The 15551-nt window shown below is 43.3% G+C and overlaps 1 protein-coding gene across 1 annotated transcript in view; it reads right to left on the reverse strand.

Annotated features, from left to right (window-relative positions):
* The window catches only part of AFF3 (ALF transcription elongation factor 3), a 278904-nt gene that overhangs the window by 167755 nt on the left and 95598 nt on the right, over nt 1-15551 (reverse strand). The window contains exon 4 of the mRNA XM_072855188.1: nt 9065-9109. Within this exon, the coding sequence (XP_072711289.1) occupies nt 9065-9109 (45 nt within the window). The remainder of the gene's footprint in view (nt 1-9064; nt 9110-15551) is intronic.

Consider the following 15551-nt stretch of genomic DNA (forward strand, 5'->3'; position numbering starts at 1 on the left):
AAACCAGGCACCACAGAGGAATTTCCTAGCTGTAAGAGCCTGTCTGCTGAAAATATTAGCACAGGAGACAGGAAAAGGTACATGGCCGAAGTACACGTGTTAACGTCAGCCACTGAAACCCACAACTCGATCTCCTGCAGGTTTTCAGAGACACATCTTAAGGTGGGGATGGCAGTAGGTCTGTCACCCTGCGGGCTCACAGGGCAAACCAGGGCTGTGTCCTTAGGTGTCGGGGACCGTGGAGCAATGATTGCGCGGCTCTGCAGCCACAGCTGCAAGCCTACAGCCCAGAACACATGCACACTACAAGAAGCCCTCCGTCTCTCCCTCCCCTACTCTACAGCCATCCCTGGAAACATGGCAAAGAAAATGGGAACGTTAACGCGGGTGGAAAATACATCATATAACAGCATCTAGTTGCATTGTCTAATGACTCTGCTTCCTTAATGCCCATTTAATCAAGGAAGAAACCACTGTCACCATAGGGTTTACTGGAGGATGCAGTCATCTCACATCACACCTCCTTTGTGGTCTCACTTTGTTTTGAGTGAACCTTACCAAGGGGGTAGAAAGTAGGCTGTTCTCTAAAAGTGGCAGCTGAAGGCATCAAACACCAGGCTCCCAGCAGTGTGGATACCTGCTATTACCCAGATTTTATTCTTCTTTCATTAGGACTGATAGTACAGATCCCTTCTGGTATTAATATGCATAATTCTGTTGGCCTCAGAGGAGCTGTGGCAGGGATATACAAAACGAGGATCTATCTGGCCCTATGCCATTAATAACAAGGAATCATTTCTCTATATTGGAACAAGATGGTGATTGTGCCTCTTTTCCAGCTTTGTGAAACACTCTAAACACAGAGAAAAATTAGTAAGTATTTTACTGTATTATTTTTGTATAGCAGAGAGGCTGGATAATTCATTCTGGATTCTCTCTTTCTTTGTCAAATAACAGGGTGTATACACTCACTACAAAACAGCAATTTTGAAAATTAATTCCACCACATTAGCACGATAGTGTTTCACCAGCTCTTTTATACTGGCCTGCCTTTTCCTAACACAAAGCCTTCGCACATCGGCTACTTGTGTTCTAAAAAGAATATGGGGCTCTTTCCTCTGTTCCACCCTATTTGATTCAAAACAGATCAGATTTTGCTGTATTTGAAAATGTCAGTGCCACAGCACATGGGTGGCTAATGCCACAGAAAGTGCCTCCATGTCCTGCATTGGGACCTGGAAGACTGAAAGGCAGATTACCTTTGAGTGGCATTTGTTGTAAGTCTTACTCCCACCATAAGAGTTTCTAGCTTGATCTCCTATTTCCACTAAACGATTTATAGCTTTTGCCTTTTTAAAGTGATATTTTTTTCATTGACATCAAGATTTACTAAGTTCAAGGTTTAAATATACAGCATACTTCAAACCTCAAACTCCTTTGAGACACTATTTTCAACAACAGTGACAGCAGCACAAATCCAAGTGTGACAATTCGGGGGGGCTGTTGATGTACAACTAATTAATGGTTGGTTGACAGTATCACTGTTAGTATAGTATTTTAGTGCCATTTACATGGTGCTCTGTACCTCAGACTCTGTATGTTAAGGGCCAGGGAAGCGATGTTTACATGACTGGGTTTAACATGTTGGCTGTGAAGGTTTATTGACCGTTGAAAACCTCAATGTGGGCAATAAAAAGGATGTGCCATGCATGGTGCCCAAACCAGGAGCAGTTTCTGTTCAGACGAGCTGGTAACAAGTAACAGATCACCTGGAAAGAGACTATGATGATCTGAGAAAGCCCAAAAAGGGACAAAAGCCATGAAAATTGTGGAATCTCCCCCCCCCCACCTTTTGGAGAAAGAGGTAATAAAGAGACCCTGGCTGCAGCGGACACACAGAGGAAGTCCAAGGCACCACATACAGATGGTGTATCCTGAAAGCTGCCAAGGTGTGAGGAGTCAAGGGGATGATGGTGTACACAGGTATGCCTCCTCTGTAGTCATTGCAGCTTACGTGGACAAAGCCAAAATATCTTTAGCTAGCTCTGGTACTGTTGCTAATTTTGCTCTAGCAGCACAAGGTACCGTATGGACTGCTAATTCTCACTGAGAAGCTGGAGAAGCTCCAGGCAGAGAGCTTGCTGAAGCTCCACGGTGCTGCCATCCACACCGCTAGCGGTACCCAGGCTGGCTGGAGGAAAGCTGACCTAGGTAAATCTCTGCAGTCAGCAACTGTTGTAGATAAGATATTGCACAAACAAGCTGGATGTCATGGTGTGGTAAGAAGGGCAATGTTAATAGGTGAGTATTGGAGGTTGGATTAGGTAGCTTGAACTATGTCTTAATGTTTCTGGGATTTAGTGCCTTGGGTGAAACGACACATTTTCCAAACACTCTTGGATATGCTTTTTCATTTACTTGAGTAAGAAAGTCAAGAAGAATAATACTGAAGAACTGCAATGAACAGTATACATCAGCCAAAATAATGCTTTAATTGCTCTGAAATTTAGGACACTAAAAGCAAAGCCATGCTGCGAAAGTTCTCCTGAAAGATTGCAATGAAAACAAATGATATTTTATGCATCTGATACATTTTTAATATGATTCTGACACTTTGGAGTACTTCTGTATTCAGTGAGACCGAGCAAGAAAGGTAGTGTCAGCAAACTGGGGCTGCTTCTAAGTCTCCATACCTTCTCTCTCCCCCATCGCCTCTCTTTCACCTGAAGTTGCTGTGTTCCTCCTGAAACTTTTCCAGGAGTTCCCCACCGGGCTCAGTCACAAAAATCAACCTGAATTTCCCCAGGAAGGTGCCGTGCTGAGGGCGGCCTTCTCACCTCCCTCCCGAAGCTGCCCAGCAATTTCCTTCCAGCAGCGAGGCTGCAATAAAACGCTCTGCTAGTGCAGAGGCAGCTATTGCACTAGTGCTGTGCAGCAAAGTGCGTCTCGTTCCACCTGTAGGCTTTTCCCTCTGCTTTGGAAAGCAAGAGGAGTGTTTAGAAATATACTGCTGATTACCATATTTGTGTTCTGTAATTCTTCACATGTCCGACTCCACCAGGAGCTTAACTGCAGCCAGTGGGATCTTAAAGTCATTAACATTTACAAGGCAGCAGTTCACAGTTGTTGAACTAACAACCTACCTCTAAGAAACTGATTTTTCTCCCCTCTAAGTATTGACACGTGCTCCACTGACTGTGATGCTTATTCACAGTGACAGTGTGTTTGGTAGGATTTCATGTTTTCACAGGATTTGTCTTGTGCAGACAGTTTCTAATTTACCTCTGCTCTTGTTTTAATTCAATCAGCTGATGGAGTGCAGCTGATCTCACGGCACATATGGCTGTTCACATTTGAAAAAAACCCTGAATATTTGATGGGTTGATCCTTAATGCTTTCTGCTAAAGAATTAGCAAGCCTGCTAATGAGCCAAGGGATCCCAAGTGGGGAAGGGGAAAAATACAGAATTAGATTCTGTTTTCATTCAGTTTTTTACGTTGCTCAAATAAGAAGTACTGTGCTTTACATCCTCTGATTAGTTTCACAGGGTAGAGAGATTCAAATAAATTACTCATCAAAGCCATCACACTTAAAATGTCTTGTTTTCATAAGTGGATGTCCTGTGGCCATGGGGAGTCACAACCTATTTGCAAGGGCACCTGAGGGTGCTCACCCCCTTGCAGAAGGCTCGTGGCACCAAGCAGAGTTGTCCTTCACTGGGAGGGATGTTTGCAGCTAGAGTCTCAGTCCTTTCACTGCCTCCCCAACTGCTTTTTCTATCTTCCCTGAAATAAATTCATCTGTCCTCCACCCCACACCCCATCCTGACTCCCCACTGCTCCATGCCATTCCAAAGGAGGTGGCTTCTTCCATGTTAACTGGTCGTGCTTGGTTTTCATAGAATCACAGAATGGTTTGGGTTGGAAGGGACCTTTGAAGATCATCTAGTCCAACCTCCCTGCCATGGGCAGGGACATCTTCAAATAGATCAGGTTGCTCAGAGCCCCATCCAACCTGACCTTGAATGCTTCCAGGGATGGGGTACCTACCACTGCTCTGGGCAACCCATTCCAGTGTTTCACCACGCTCATTGTAAAAAATTTCTTCCTTATATCTAGTCTGAATCTACCCTCCTTTAGCTTAAAACCATTACCCCTTGTCCTACCACTACAAGCCCTACTAAAAAGTCTGTCCCCATCTTTCTCATAAGCCCCCTCTAAGTACTGAAAGGCTGCAATAAGGTCTCCCTGCAGCCTTCTCTTCTCCAGGCTGAACAACCCCAACTCTCTCAGCCTGTCCTCATAGGAGAGGTGCTCCATCCCTCTGATCATCTTCGTGGCCCTCCTCTGGATCCGCTCCAACAGCTCCATGTCTTTCCTGTGCTGAGGACCCCAGGGCTGGACGCAGCACTGCAGGTGGGGTCTCACCAGAGTGGAGCAGAGGGGCAGAATCACCTCCCTCCACCTGCTGGCCACGCTGCTTTTGATGCAGCCCAGGATACGGTTGGCTTTCTGGGCTGCGAGCACACATTGCCAGCTCCTGTCCAGCTTTTCATCCACCAGTACCCCCAAGTTTTCCTCTAGCCCTTTCTCTGCATTCCTGTTCCTCTCTTCCATCAGCTTCCCACCATTTCCGCATCCGGCAGCCAAACACTGTTTGCAGGCCAAACAAACTACGTCCATCTCTCCCCAGTTCAACGACACCTCTCATGTCAACACAAAAAAAAGAAGGGAATTCACAAGGAACATCTTCAATAATTAAAAGCTCAACTTCCCTGTGGATTTCCTTTCAACAAAGCCACCGCAACTCTAGGAAATCGCAGCTAAGGCTGTAAGAATAGCCAGATCAATCTCCAACCACTTATCTTACAAACCAAGAACCGCCTGCACCTGACACACTCCCTTTCTCTGTAAATCCATAGCAAATATATTCAGAGTGCATCTGACATTGGTTGCAACAGTTAACTTAGCAGAGAGGCAGGACTCTCGCGGCTCCCACTCTTCCCAGGTACTACAGCAAAATAAATATTTACTCCAAACCCCGTCAGCCACAACAAAATACACAGTTCCACACACTAATAAAATCAAATAGAAATCGGCCAAAATTACTAATCTTGCTTAGCAAGCCTGTGTTTCAGCGAGGAAGTGAACAGATTGGCTTTGCTGGTGTCTCAGGAACTCAGGTAGCAACTGCTCAGGGCATGGTGGAATAAAGGATATTTGTGTAGCCTTAACTCTTATTTTCTGCTTCAAAGTTTTCTACCGTGTCCGCCACCAACAATGAGAAAGCTTACAAGGAATTGCCTTTTACGGCTACTGTCAAGTAATGTGGCTTTTCTCTCTTGATTTGACATTACATCTGTAACTTGGTCTTACTGGAGTTATTTACATCGAAGGCTCTCTTAGAAGTTTCCCTATCCTCAACGTGTGTGCCTGCAGCTGGACAGAGAAGTTACTACACTTTGAATAAGTTGCTATAAATTAGTGCATGGGGTTAGATGAGGTTCAGGATTCCTGCAGTGATTATAAACTCAGCAGGAGTCCTTACAACAGCTCCGATCTCGACAGGGTTACTGTCTTGTTAATCAACCTCCTTCAGGACTGGAAGCGGTTCTGCATCTCAGTTCTTGGGGGCTTTCTTTGGAAGCTGCAGTTTCATGCAGAATGATCTGTCAATTTATGAAGTCTACAGAGCTCTGATACATTTGGTAAAACAACATCAAAAAATGCTAGATGTAAGCCGTAGCACCCTGTGTTGCACCAGGCAGCACAAAGACTACAAATTCTTGTCACAGTTAGTGCAAAATAAGATCTGGTGATTTTAAAGCTATGCCTCAACTGATTTTGCAGCCCAGGGCCAAATGTTAGCTCTGGCCAAGCCCTGAAACCAGAGGGTGAGAAGATCTGTGCACAAACCAGCACTCACCTCCTCTCACGCTGGGGGAAGGAAGCACAGGGGAGCAGATGGAGCAGACTTGGGGCACACTTTCTCCTGCCCTTGGTCTTGACTGGGGAAACACGGACATGCCGTGCAAGTAGCTATCCTTTGGAAGAGCCACAGCCTGACGTGTGCAGAGAGCACACTGTCTAGAAAGAGAGGACGTTTTCTGCTTTGTGTTGTGCAAGAGACAGATAAAATAGGGTGCAATGTTCCTTAAAAAGATACATTTTAAGCATCGTCTTCCTTTTGCTGATGTTCTGTACAGTAGAGTGGCCCTTCCTATTACAAACACATTCCAGTGTGCCAGCAAAGAGCCATCTTTTCTGAGGGGAACACAAGGATTGCAGCTCCTGTGGCTTTTCATTGTCTGTCTCTGGGCACCGATGCAGGAACTGCATCTATTCGGTCTGAAAAGGAGCTAAACTTTGGCTTTACTGTGTGAATAGCACCTCCAATGAAAACATGGAAATGGCATTCCTTATAAATAATGTGTTTCAGAAAACCAGAAAATCTGTGTTAAAACTGAATGGATCTGTTCAGCACAAAAAGAGGGCATGGAGAGGGCTGGAAAAGTCTGGATGCCAGTAATTTACAAAGCGAGTAGCAATGGCACATTATTACTGTTGCTGCTTTCACTAATTATCAGTAACAGCAACCACTGCTGATACGGATTTGTATTGCAACAGTACCTGAGAACTGCTTTTGTACTATACAGCAGTTCCCTGACACAGAAAGTTCACTTTTCTGGACAAAAGAGAGCAGATGGATACATCTGGCCTGACCGGGCACTGCAAGGGACAAGTGGGACAACAATGTTCAAGCACGAGAAACAGTGGTATAGGCCTGACCTCACCACTGTTTTTCCACAGTCCTTGTGAAAAAGGAGTTTCTGAAGAGAGGATCTGAAGGTAGGTATGGCGCTAACTGGGAAACTGCTCAAGGCTGTTCCCAGATCTGATGGGAAGCATGGGAGAAATCAATTGATGTAAAACTTAGCAACAGGGTGACAGAGGCTGGCATCACCAGGTAAGCTAAAGTGGGAGCTAATATGTTAGCATGAACTGGTAGACTTGAGGCCTTAAAATCAGAGACAAATAGCTGTACTTGATGTGATAGAGAAGGAGATGACAGTGGTAAGATGTAAAGACAAATGTCTTTGGGTAAGATGTCAAGCTCGGAAAATGATCTGCGCAGCAGCGTGAATGGAGGTGGGTAACATTGCATTTGTCAAAACCAAGGAAAGGATGTTGCACCAATCAAGGTATGTAATGAGAATTTGGACTGGAGCCTTATACCTTTGTGAATAAAGAGCTTCAGCTAGAAATGCTATAGAGTAACAGTCTGCGAGATTTACGCGTAGTCTCAGACACAGAGACACAAGGGAAATTCAGAATAGAAAGTGATACCCAGGTTGCAGACCTGGAGGATGGACAGATTGGAGAGGTTACCCATGATGACTGAGTATTCATGTGAGGACAAGAGCTAGGGGATGAAAATGGTGGACGCTCTATTCTAGACATGCTAAGCCTCGGAGGATAGCGAGATACTGATGTGAAGTGTGGCTTTTGAGCTGTGGGTTGTTTTACTCAGTTTTTAAGCAAAGTGAAAGAATTTGTGAATAAATCCTCATGAACAAAAGGATCCCCTACCCATCCAAGCATGTCCTGAATGCTTCAGGAAAATATTTCTTGAGGAATGTTCCCAAGGGGAAAAAAAGAGAGAGCAACAGCTGTGTTCACTGGTTTGGAGATGCACCTTACCATCCCTAGTCATTCAGTGCATTTTTCTTCTCAGCTGGTGTCTCTTACATATCCACGTTCCTCTGTGTGGAAGGAACCCTGTCTCATCTACAGTTTTTGGCTAACTGCACAAGCTAAATTGCACAACCTAAGGAGGAAGACTAGATTCTTTGACTGTTCATTTTAAAAGCCTTGCATAAAAAAGGGGCGAATGAGCCTCACATCACATCATATACTTAGTGCATCATGAAAAATGTAAAAAGCTCTCATGAATTATACTATCTGCTACTAATTTGTAACAAAACAGCAGGGACTGAGGCTAAGGCTTGTTGAATATGTGGTTGAGCCCTACAAAAGCCTACTTTGTAAACGTTAGCTAAGTACAAGCTCTGCCAGTGAAGTCATAAGCAATTCATCATCATTACCCTTTGATAAACTCTTTGTCCAGTCTAAGAATTAAAAACTGTATTTAACATATTCAGGGAGAATGGAGAAATGCCTTTAGAAACAACAGGCTTAATGCACTACTAATCTCTAAACCAAATATTTATAGCCCTGTAGTTTATAAACATTCTGAAATATTTGGGTAGTGGCTATCCAAGATGTGGAAGTGCACATAGTAATAGGGAGGTTTTACCATTCCATCCACCTTGTTTGGTGTTTCACTCACTACTGTATCAGATTTATAAGCATTGCAAATTATTGAATTATCAGTTTAAAAAAAGAACTGAAAAAAACACGAGTTAACATATCTGTAAATATTTCATTGTTTATAAATTTGTCTGCCTCAGAAAATAATCAATATCAAAGTTGATTCAAGCAAAGATCTGTCTGGATATGTATTAATTTGCTCCATGAAAATAAACTAGAAATTACTAAGATAAAAGAAATAATAATGAAATACGGAAATAACTACGGATTTTGCACGTTGTCTTTATATAATGGACATAATGGACATAATGACATTACATAATGGATTCTAATTAAATCCAGGTGGAAAATGACCTTCCTAGACCTCTCTTCAAAATTAAGATTTTTGACAGTTGTGATTAATGGAAACATGCACTTTGCATGGTTTGTAAACCTGAAACATCATTGTACATTTCAGTTTATAATTTGCCCCATTATCTGCTTCTGCATGCATGAAGGTCAGCCGTACTGGCACAAAGTAGCAGTGAAATCCGGAGGCTCTAGAACGTTGTTTTCACAGATTTTTCAAGTATTTTTCATGAGGAAATAATTTTGCCTACTTTTTCCTTAGCAAGATGACAATCTAAAAGAGTAATATTTTTAACGGCAGTAATTGCAATATTCTTGTTATTCTCTTGTCTTTTTAGAGTAAACAAAATGGCATTGGAAGAAAATGTTTTTTTAAGGATTCCTACCCGCAGTATTTCTTCAATGCAGCTGTTATCTCCTGTTCCACTGTCCTGTAAACAAAATGAGAAAATAGTTTGTTTGTGTTTTAAAAAGAAATAACAAATAGCAGGTTTGAGGACATGGTTGTCACATGAAATATATTCCAACCTCTATTACAGTTTCAAAATGAGGCCAACTCTTTCCAGCATCTGAAAAGTTGCACTGCTTAAAATTCTCAAATTATTCCCCATCAGCACCACAGGAAGATGTAATATTTGCAGTGTTTACATATGATTGCAACATATTTGTATAAATTCACAGGATTTTGTTTACACCACTTTTGGGTGCGGTTTCTGCTGTTATGGATATACTGCATATGAGTAAGCATAAGCAAAACAGTTATTGCATGTACATAGATCCAATATGTGCATTTATTTATACTAAATAAATAACATCTCTCCCCATCCTTTGTGCAGGAAAGACTCTGCAGTGACATTGCCTATGTGAAGCCTGATGACGTATAGCGTAGAGGCAGCTGTGATGCTGAGGGGAGAGCTGCAGAGACTGTGACGCAGGCTGCAACGCTGAGCGCGGGCTAGGCAGCGCGGCAGACCCGAGAAGGCTACGATTTCCAAAAATACTGACCCTAAACCCACCCGTACGTTGTGGGACTGAGGGCGCAGAGGAATTCAGCTCTCCTGAACGGTACCGCTTCCCCCAGAGCCATTCCGGAGAGGGGAAATCAGAGATTTGGCAGAGAAGCTGTGCCCCTATAGGAACCATCCAGCTGGTGCCTCACCTACATGCTCAGCTTGGTTGTTCATTAGGACCCAAACTTCTTGCCAGCAACGACGAGGCAGCGCGAGACACCAGTCTGCCATACTTATGCCCCCCCTTCCTGCCTGCCCCTGCCCGCAGTCCCCTCGCGCTGCCCAGCACAACTGGGAAGAGCGGGCACACCACGGATGGAGGTACTGGTACTGAGTGCGTGCCCATCTCCTGCAGCTCTCCACAAGATACAGGTGGCTGCTGCATCAGTCAAGTTTTCTGGGGATTTACTTCACCACACTAAATTCCCTGACAGTTCCCCAAAGACAGGTTTTCTTCCTTTTGCAGAACAGAGTAACTCAGGAGGCAGGAGACTGGGGCTTGAGGTCTTCCCATGTGGGAAGGGGGGATGGAAACAAAACCAATATGATTAATTACTCTCCCCAAAGAGCTAGCAGGGAGGTGAGCTTGGTCTTTGCCTCTCATTTTCAAAAAACACCTGGAGGTTCTGAGTTTTCAGGTGCCCACCTGGAGAAATATCAAAGCAATTTGATTTTCCAAAGTGCTGAGCTCTTGTCACCTGGAAATCAGACTTCTCTACCACATCTGCATTTGGGCACCCAAAAAATCACGAGGCACTTTCAAAAGCGGATACCTCTGTGCCTACCAGACTCAAATGATACCGCTAGCCAGTCTGTGCAAGTCCTGTGATATTTTGTATTACAAAACATCAGTTTAAAAAAGAACCAACCTCCTGGAGACTGTCACTGCCGCTCCCCAGCCTGAGCTGAGTCACCGAGGAGGTCTGGATCCTCAGCTGCTCGTAGCCTAACAGCTGTAACCAAGGTCAGATGTACCACAGCCACGCATAGGCAAGGGAACAATTTATGTTTCATAATTTTTTGTGGTTGTTATTTCATGCCAATTCATAGAAAGTCATAAGGGCTTTATTGTCAGCACTCCTGCTAAATCTTTGCTGAATATGGCCCTTGATTGTTAAACAAATGAATCGCATTAACTTTTTGGAGCAGCGCAGTCCGTCAGCTTTACAGTCACCAGGAATTACACCACTGATTTCAATGGAAAGGGAACTAAGCGTGCTATAAAGTCAACCTTTGGAGAATTACTCGTATCTGATGCACTGATGCTGAAGAGAAGCTGCAGTCCCGGGCAGATAGCCCTGTTCTGATCTCAGCCCTGTCCCCGAGGAGCTGCACAATGCCATGTGCGACCTTTCCTGATGCTGGAGCAGGAGTGCAAGTGCAAGAGTTCATGTTGCCAATGAAGTTAACAAGGCAGACAGAAACACCACAACAATCTCTGGATATTTAAGAATTTTAAAATTCATATTAGCTAATTTTTATTTCTCTCTGCTCTCTGGGTTTCCCTCCTTTTTCTCCCTTTCCTTCCCCAAACCCTGGTCCATGTCTTGTTATCCCGTTAACAACAGTGGAGAGTGTAAAGCCCTCATCATGAACATCTCGTTTACAGAGCAATGAATTTACTACCCGATCCCAAGTCTGCTATTCTAGTCCATTGCCATCTTACAGAAGGAGGGATGAGATGACCTACCATCTTATGCTGTATACAATACATTGAACATATGGTAAAATGGTGCTCTTCATTTTTGTGTGAAGACAAAACTATTGAAGGTAAATTTGGCAATAGGCTATTTCAGAGCAGGGTTAGAAACAAGCTTCTGTTACAAAATTAAATATCCCTCCTAGAAGTGTAATGAAATAAGTGCAAATACTCATCAGCAAGAAATTACACTTTCTATTACCACAGAACTAAAACTATAGCTATTCTCCCTAGCACATCATATCTCTGGGCAGGGAATAAAAAAACTTTTCACATCTTTCTCTCAATAGCATCACACTGCCTTTCAAAAGGCAAAAAACCCCTGGAAACACAAAACCAAAGACAAGATACGCAAAACTGAAAACATTTGGAAAATGTTTTTTGGAAAATTTTTTGGAATTTTTTGGAAAATGATTTTATTTGGAAAAAACCTCAATTTCTATATTTTCCTCTTTGTTTTTCATCTTTTGAATGCCAAATTTCATAATTTATTTTTGGTTTGGATACTTTTAAGGATCTTACATTACTGTTGATATCAAACTTTCTAGAATAAGGGTGGGGAAGTTAAGAGACCATGCTCTGCACACAGCAAGCAACTTCAAATTCATATGGCCTGGAGCCATATTATGTTTTCCTTCATGATATCATATAATACAATGCATAGCGTTTTTGTGGGACCTAACGTATGTCTGAAAAGTGTCTGTAAGTGTTGGTATGGCAAAGAGTCCCCATTCATATTCTAAAAGCTTCCTTCTCCTCTACATCTCTACTCATGTTACAGAGGAACCCTCACTGCCGTGAATCTGGCAACCTGAATTTAACTTCATGGCCATATTTTAGTTTGCAAAAAAAAAAAAGGCTGGTAAATGTTCCTTGAAATCTGAATTAAAAGAAGAGATTGCATTACCTGCAGACAAAATATAGCACAGAGCACTCGCGCTATTTGCATCAATGGACTTGCCTGATCCAAACACTATTGCGTCAGTGCTGGCTGTGTGACGCAGCACCTGCGTAAGGTTGATGTCGGAAGTGCCGGCAATCTGCGCAAAGCAGTCCCTCCACTCTCTCGATAGCCTGCACGCCACAGTACACTTGTGCAATTACCGTTTTAATTACTTAAAAAAAAAAAATTAAAACAAAATAAAGGTTTTGAGGCTGCTGTTCCCAACTAAGCCAAGGAGCTGCTACCCTGCATTTATTCTGACACTGATGAACCCAGCTCATTTGCCTCCCTTTGCATTTGCGATCTGTCATAACAAACTCGCCTCACTGAACCTCCAATGAACCATCAGCGAAATACTGGCAAGTCTCGGGGAGCTGTCGGGGGAAGCGGGCTCCAGCCTCTTCCCTCTCTGATGCTGTGCCCATTACCTTTGTTCCTCAGTCAGCACAGCCTGAAGAACGCCTAACATCTGCACACATGTGCGGCTGGCGTACAGTCTGGCAGGAGGATGCGAGGAGCTGCTGCCGAGGATAACGGCAGTGGCTGCTGAAGAAATAGCCGGGAGCATCGCACCGCTGATAACACGAGCAGCTAATTACCATGCAAAGCACAGAGAACTGTAAGAAACAAGGCTGACTAAAGGCTACATCGAATTCTTGAGAAATGGGATGTCATTTCAAAAAAAGCTACATCTGTACAAATTTTATTTCAGAGCATTACTTTATTTTTTCTTCCCTTAGCAACAGCTTTCACATGGAGATATATAAAGAAAGCCCTCTGAAAGGAATTGCCTATCTATCTGTGGTACTTCTCCCCCCTTTCAAATCTTTGTGTTAAGGAAAGAAAGAAAAATCTTCTGCAAGTATCTGTTTCCATTTTAGCCTAAGAGATTTTTATGGTGTGAGCTTTTGCTGCTGTTATTATTTGGACTGTGCTAAGTGTTCTTACAAAGTCTCCAGAAGTTATTGGATTTTGTCTCCGTTATAAATTAGGTGTGATTAAGATCTCCAGAAGGTCGAGGCATGCACTCAGCAGACTTGCTGGCCTCTTCCACTCAGTGGGAGCCAGGCTGGCTCTGTCGGCGTTCGAAGGCCGGTCATCTGCAAACAGCAGCATGGCAGCGGTGGCCACGCGGCCACCCTTTGGTTGCCACCTCTGCCTCCAGGGCAGCTCTCACCCCCACGCTGCACAGGCACTGCACGGCACTGCTTAACACGGGGCTGCAGGCCTACAGTGAAGCTTCAGGCAGTAAATGTTGGCAGGCAATAACCTAAATCCATGATTAAAAAAAATAGGAAAAAAGGGAGAAAAGCCCACATTGATGGACCTTGATATGAAAGCATATTAGAAATGCTTCTTTGCCAGGCAAAGTATGTTAAAGTATGGAAATACACACACATGCATGCACACACGTATACATAACATTTTCTATATAACCCATTTGCTAGAAAGGAACTTCCAGAACTGTAAAATAAACAAGTATGGAGAAGATAAGTACGGGGGATCCAGGAGATGTCAGTAAAAGGAAGCAGCTGTGTGCTTAAAAAAAGAACAATATTCATTTCCCTCAAGAAAGCAGAGCTCACAGTCACCGTTACAAACCCAAGTTTCTCTGGGCTCTCTGCAGTCATTTCCCTGGTAGGGCTGCATTCACGCACACGTGCATCATTCATTGCATCACGCAGATGTTCTTTTCCCAATCCTCATTTTTGTCAGAGTGGCGAGCGTTTCTCACGGGGTAAGGCTGACAGGTGCTTTCCTTATCTTTTTACTTGTCCATACATGCAGCATCTGCCTGTTGGGTTGTGGAGAACCACTGCCCTCAACAAAGTTTCCCTTCGGTCATTTCTCTGAACTGATATTAACACCTTCAAGTTGTGGAGTAAAACAATGAAATTTAATGGGGAGATGTGCCTGAGAGCAGAGAGGTGACTTCTGGGGTTTCTGCAGAAATACAGCCAAGCCACATAAATGAATTTTTTGGGAGCAGTCATTTGCAGATGCCCAGGAAGGGTTTTTAGACATTCAGGGGTTAACTTGCTGTTGATTTCTTTACATGTGCTACATCCTCCAAAAGGCTCTTTATGGGATGGCTGCACTGAACCCGCACTGCTCTGGAGAGACAATGCAGGACTTTGGACCTCAGAAAAGATGGGCTGGTTAAAAAATTAGACCTTGACCTGGTTAAAAACTCACTTTTTGTCCCTCAGGAAATGCCCACTTTTTGGAATGTATTTTCATTCTGAATTGGGGGCCAGGCACCTACCTGTAGATTTTATCCCGCTGGGGATATGCTCCCATTAAAAATGTAATTGTGTGACATCATTGCCTTCGAAATGAAATTTTAAGAAGTGTTCTCCAATTTAGTTGAGAAATGAAGGTTTGATCAAATCAAAACACTTCAACATTAAATTTTAAGACATGTAAATAAAAAGCACATCTACAGAATAAGATACGGCCTAAATCAAGAAGTCATTCAAACAAAATATTGAAATGTTTCACTCTAAGTTCAAATTTAGTAATTTTTGACTTTACGAAAATATTTTCTCCAAACAAGAATGAAAATAGGTTTTGTCAAAATCAACATAGATACAGACATTTTCAGTTCTGATAAAGTGGAACATCCCATAAGAAAAGGACTGAGTAGGAAAAGACTGACCAGCGCAGAACTAAAAAAGGCATTTCTCTCTTTTTTTTTTTTTTTTTTTTAACTAACGAGAATGGCATTTCCATCTTGATGGGTGACGTGAGACCTACCAGCAATGTTTCCATCTACTTTAACAGGGCTGAACTTCAGGGAGCCAAGGCATACTGTAGTCCCCCTCATTTCACTGGTTGGTATTAGTAATGCTTGTGCACTTCACAGCCCTTAAATGGAGAAGCCTCCTCGTCTCCCCCTGAGGAGGCAGGCAAGCAGGGCTGAACTGGGTAGGGTTATGCCAAGGAAAGAGAAATGAAGAGACAGCTCAGGAAGCTTGATTTTATCTTGTTCCTGATATTTGAAAGCTTTACTTTGCACTCGTGCTATTCCTTCCTACTAATTTGGAGTGCCAGTGGCCACGGTCTGTTGATACAGTAGTTTTCTCCTGCGCTTTGCATTGCTGCGAGTAGGAGCCGTTTCGCTTTTACTACGAGGAATTGCTGCCGCTTCCTTAGACACAGAGACGTGCAGGAGGGAGATGGGGATGAACAGCTGAATTCTCCTCGAGCTCTGTGTCAGA

The sequence above is a fragment of the Ciconia boyciana genome, chromosome 1, assembly GCF_034638445.1.
Source record: "Ciconia boyciana chromosome 1, ASM3463844v1, whole genome shotgun sequence".
In the NCBI taxonomy this organism is placed as follows: domain Eukaryota; kingdom Metazoa; phylum Chordata; class Aves; order Ciconiiformes; family Ciconiidae; genus Ciconia; species Ciconia boyciana.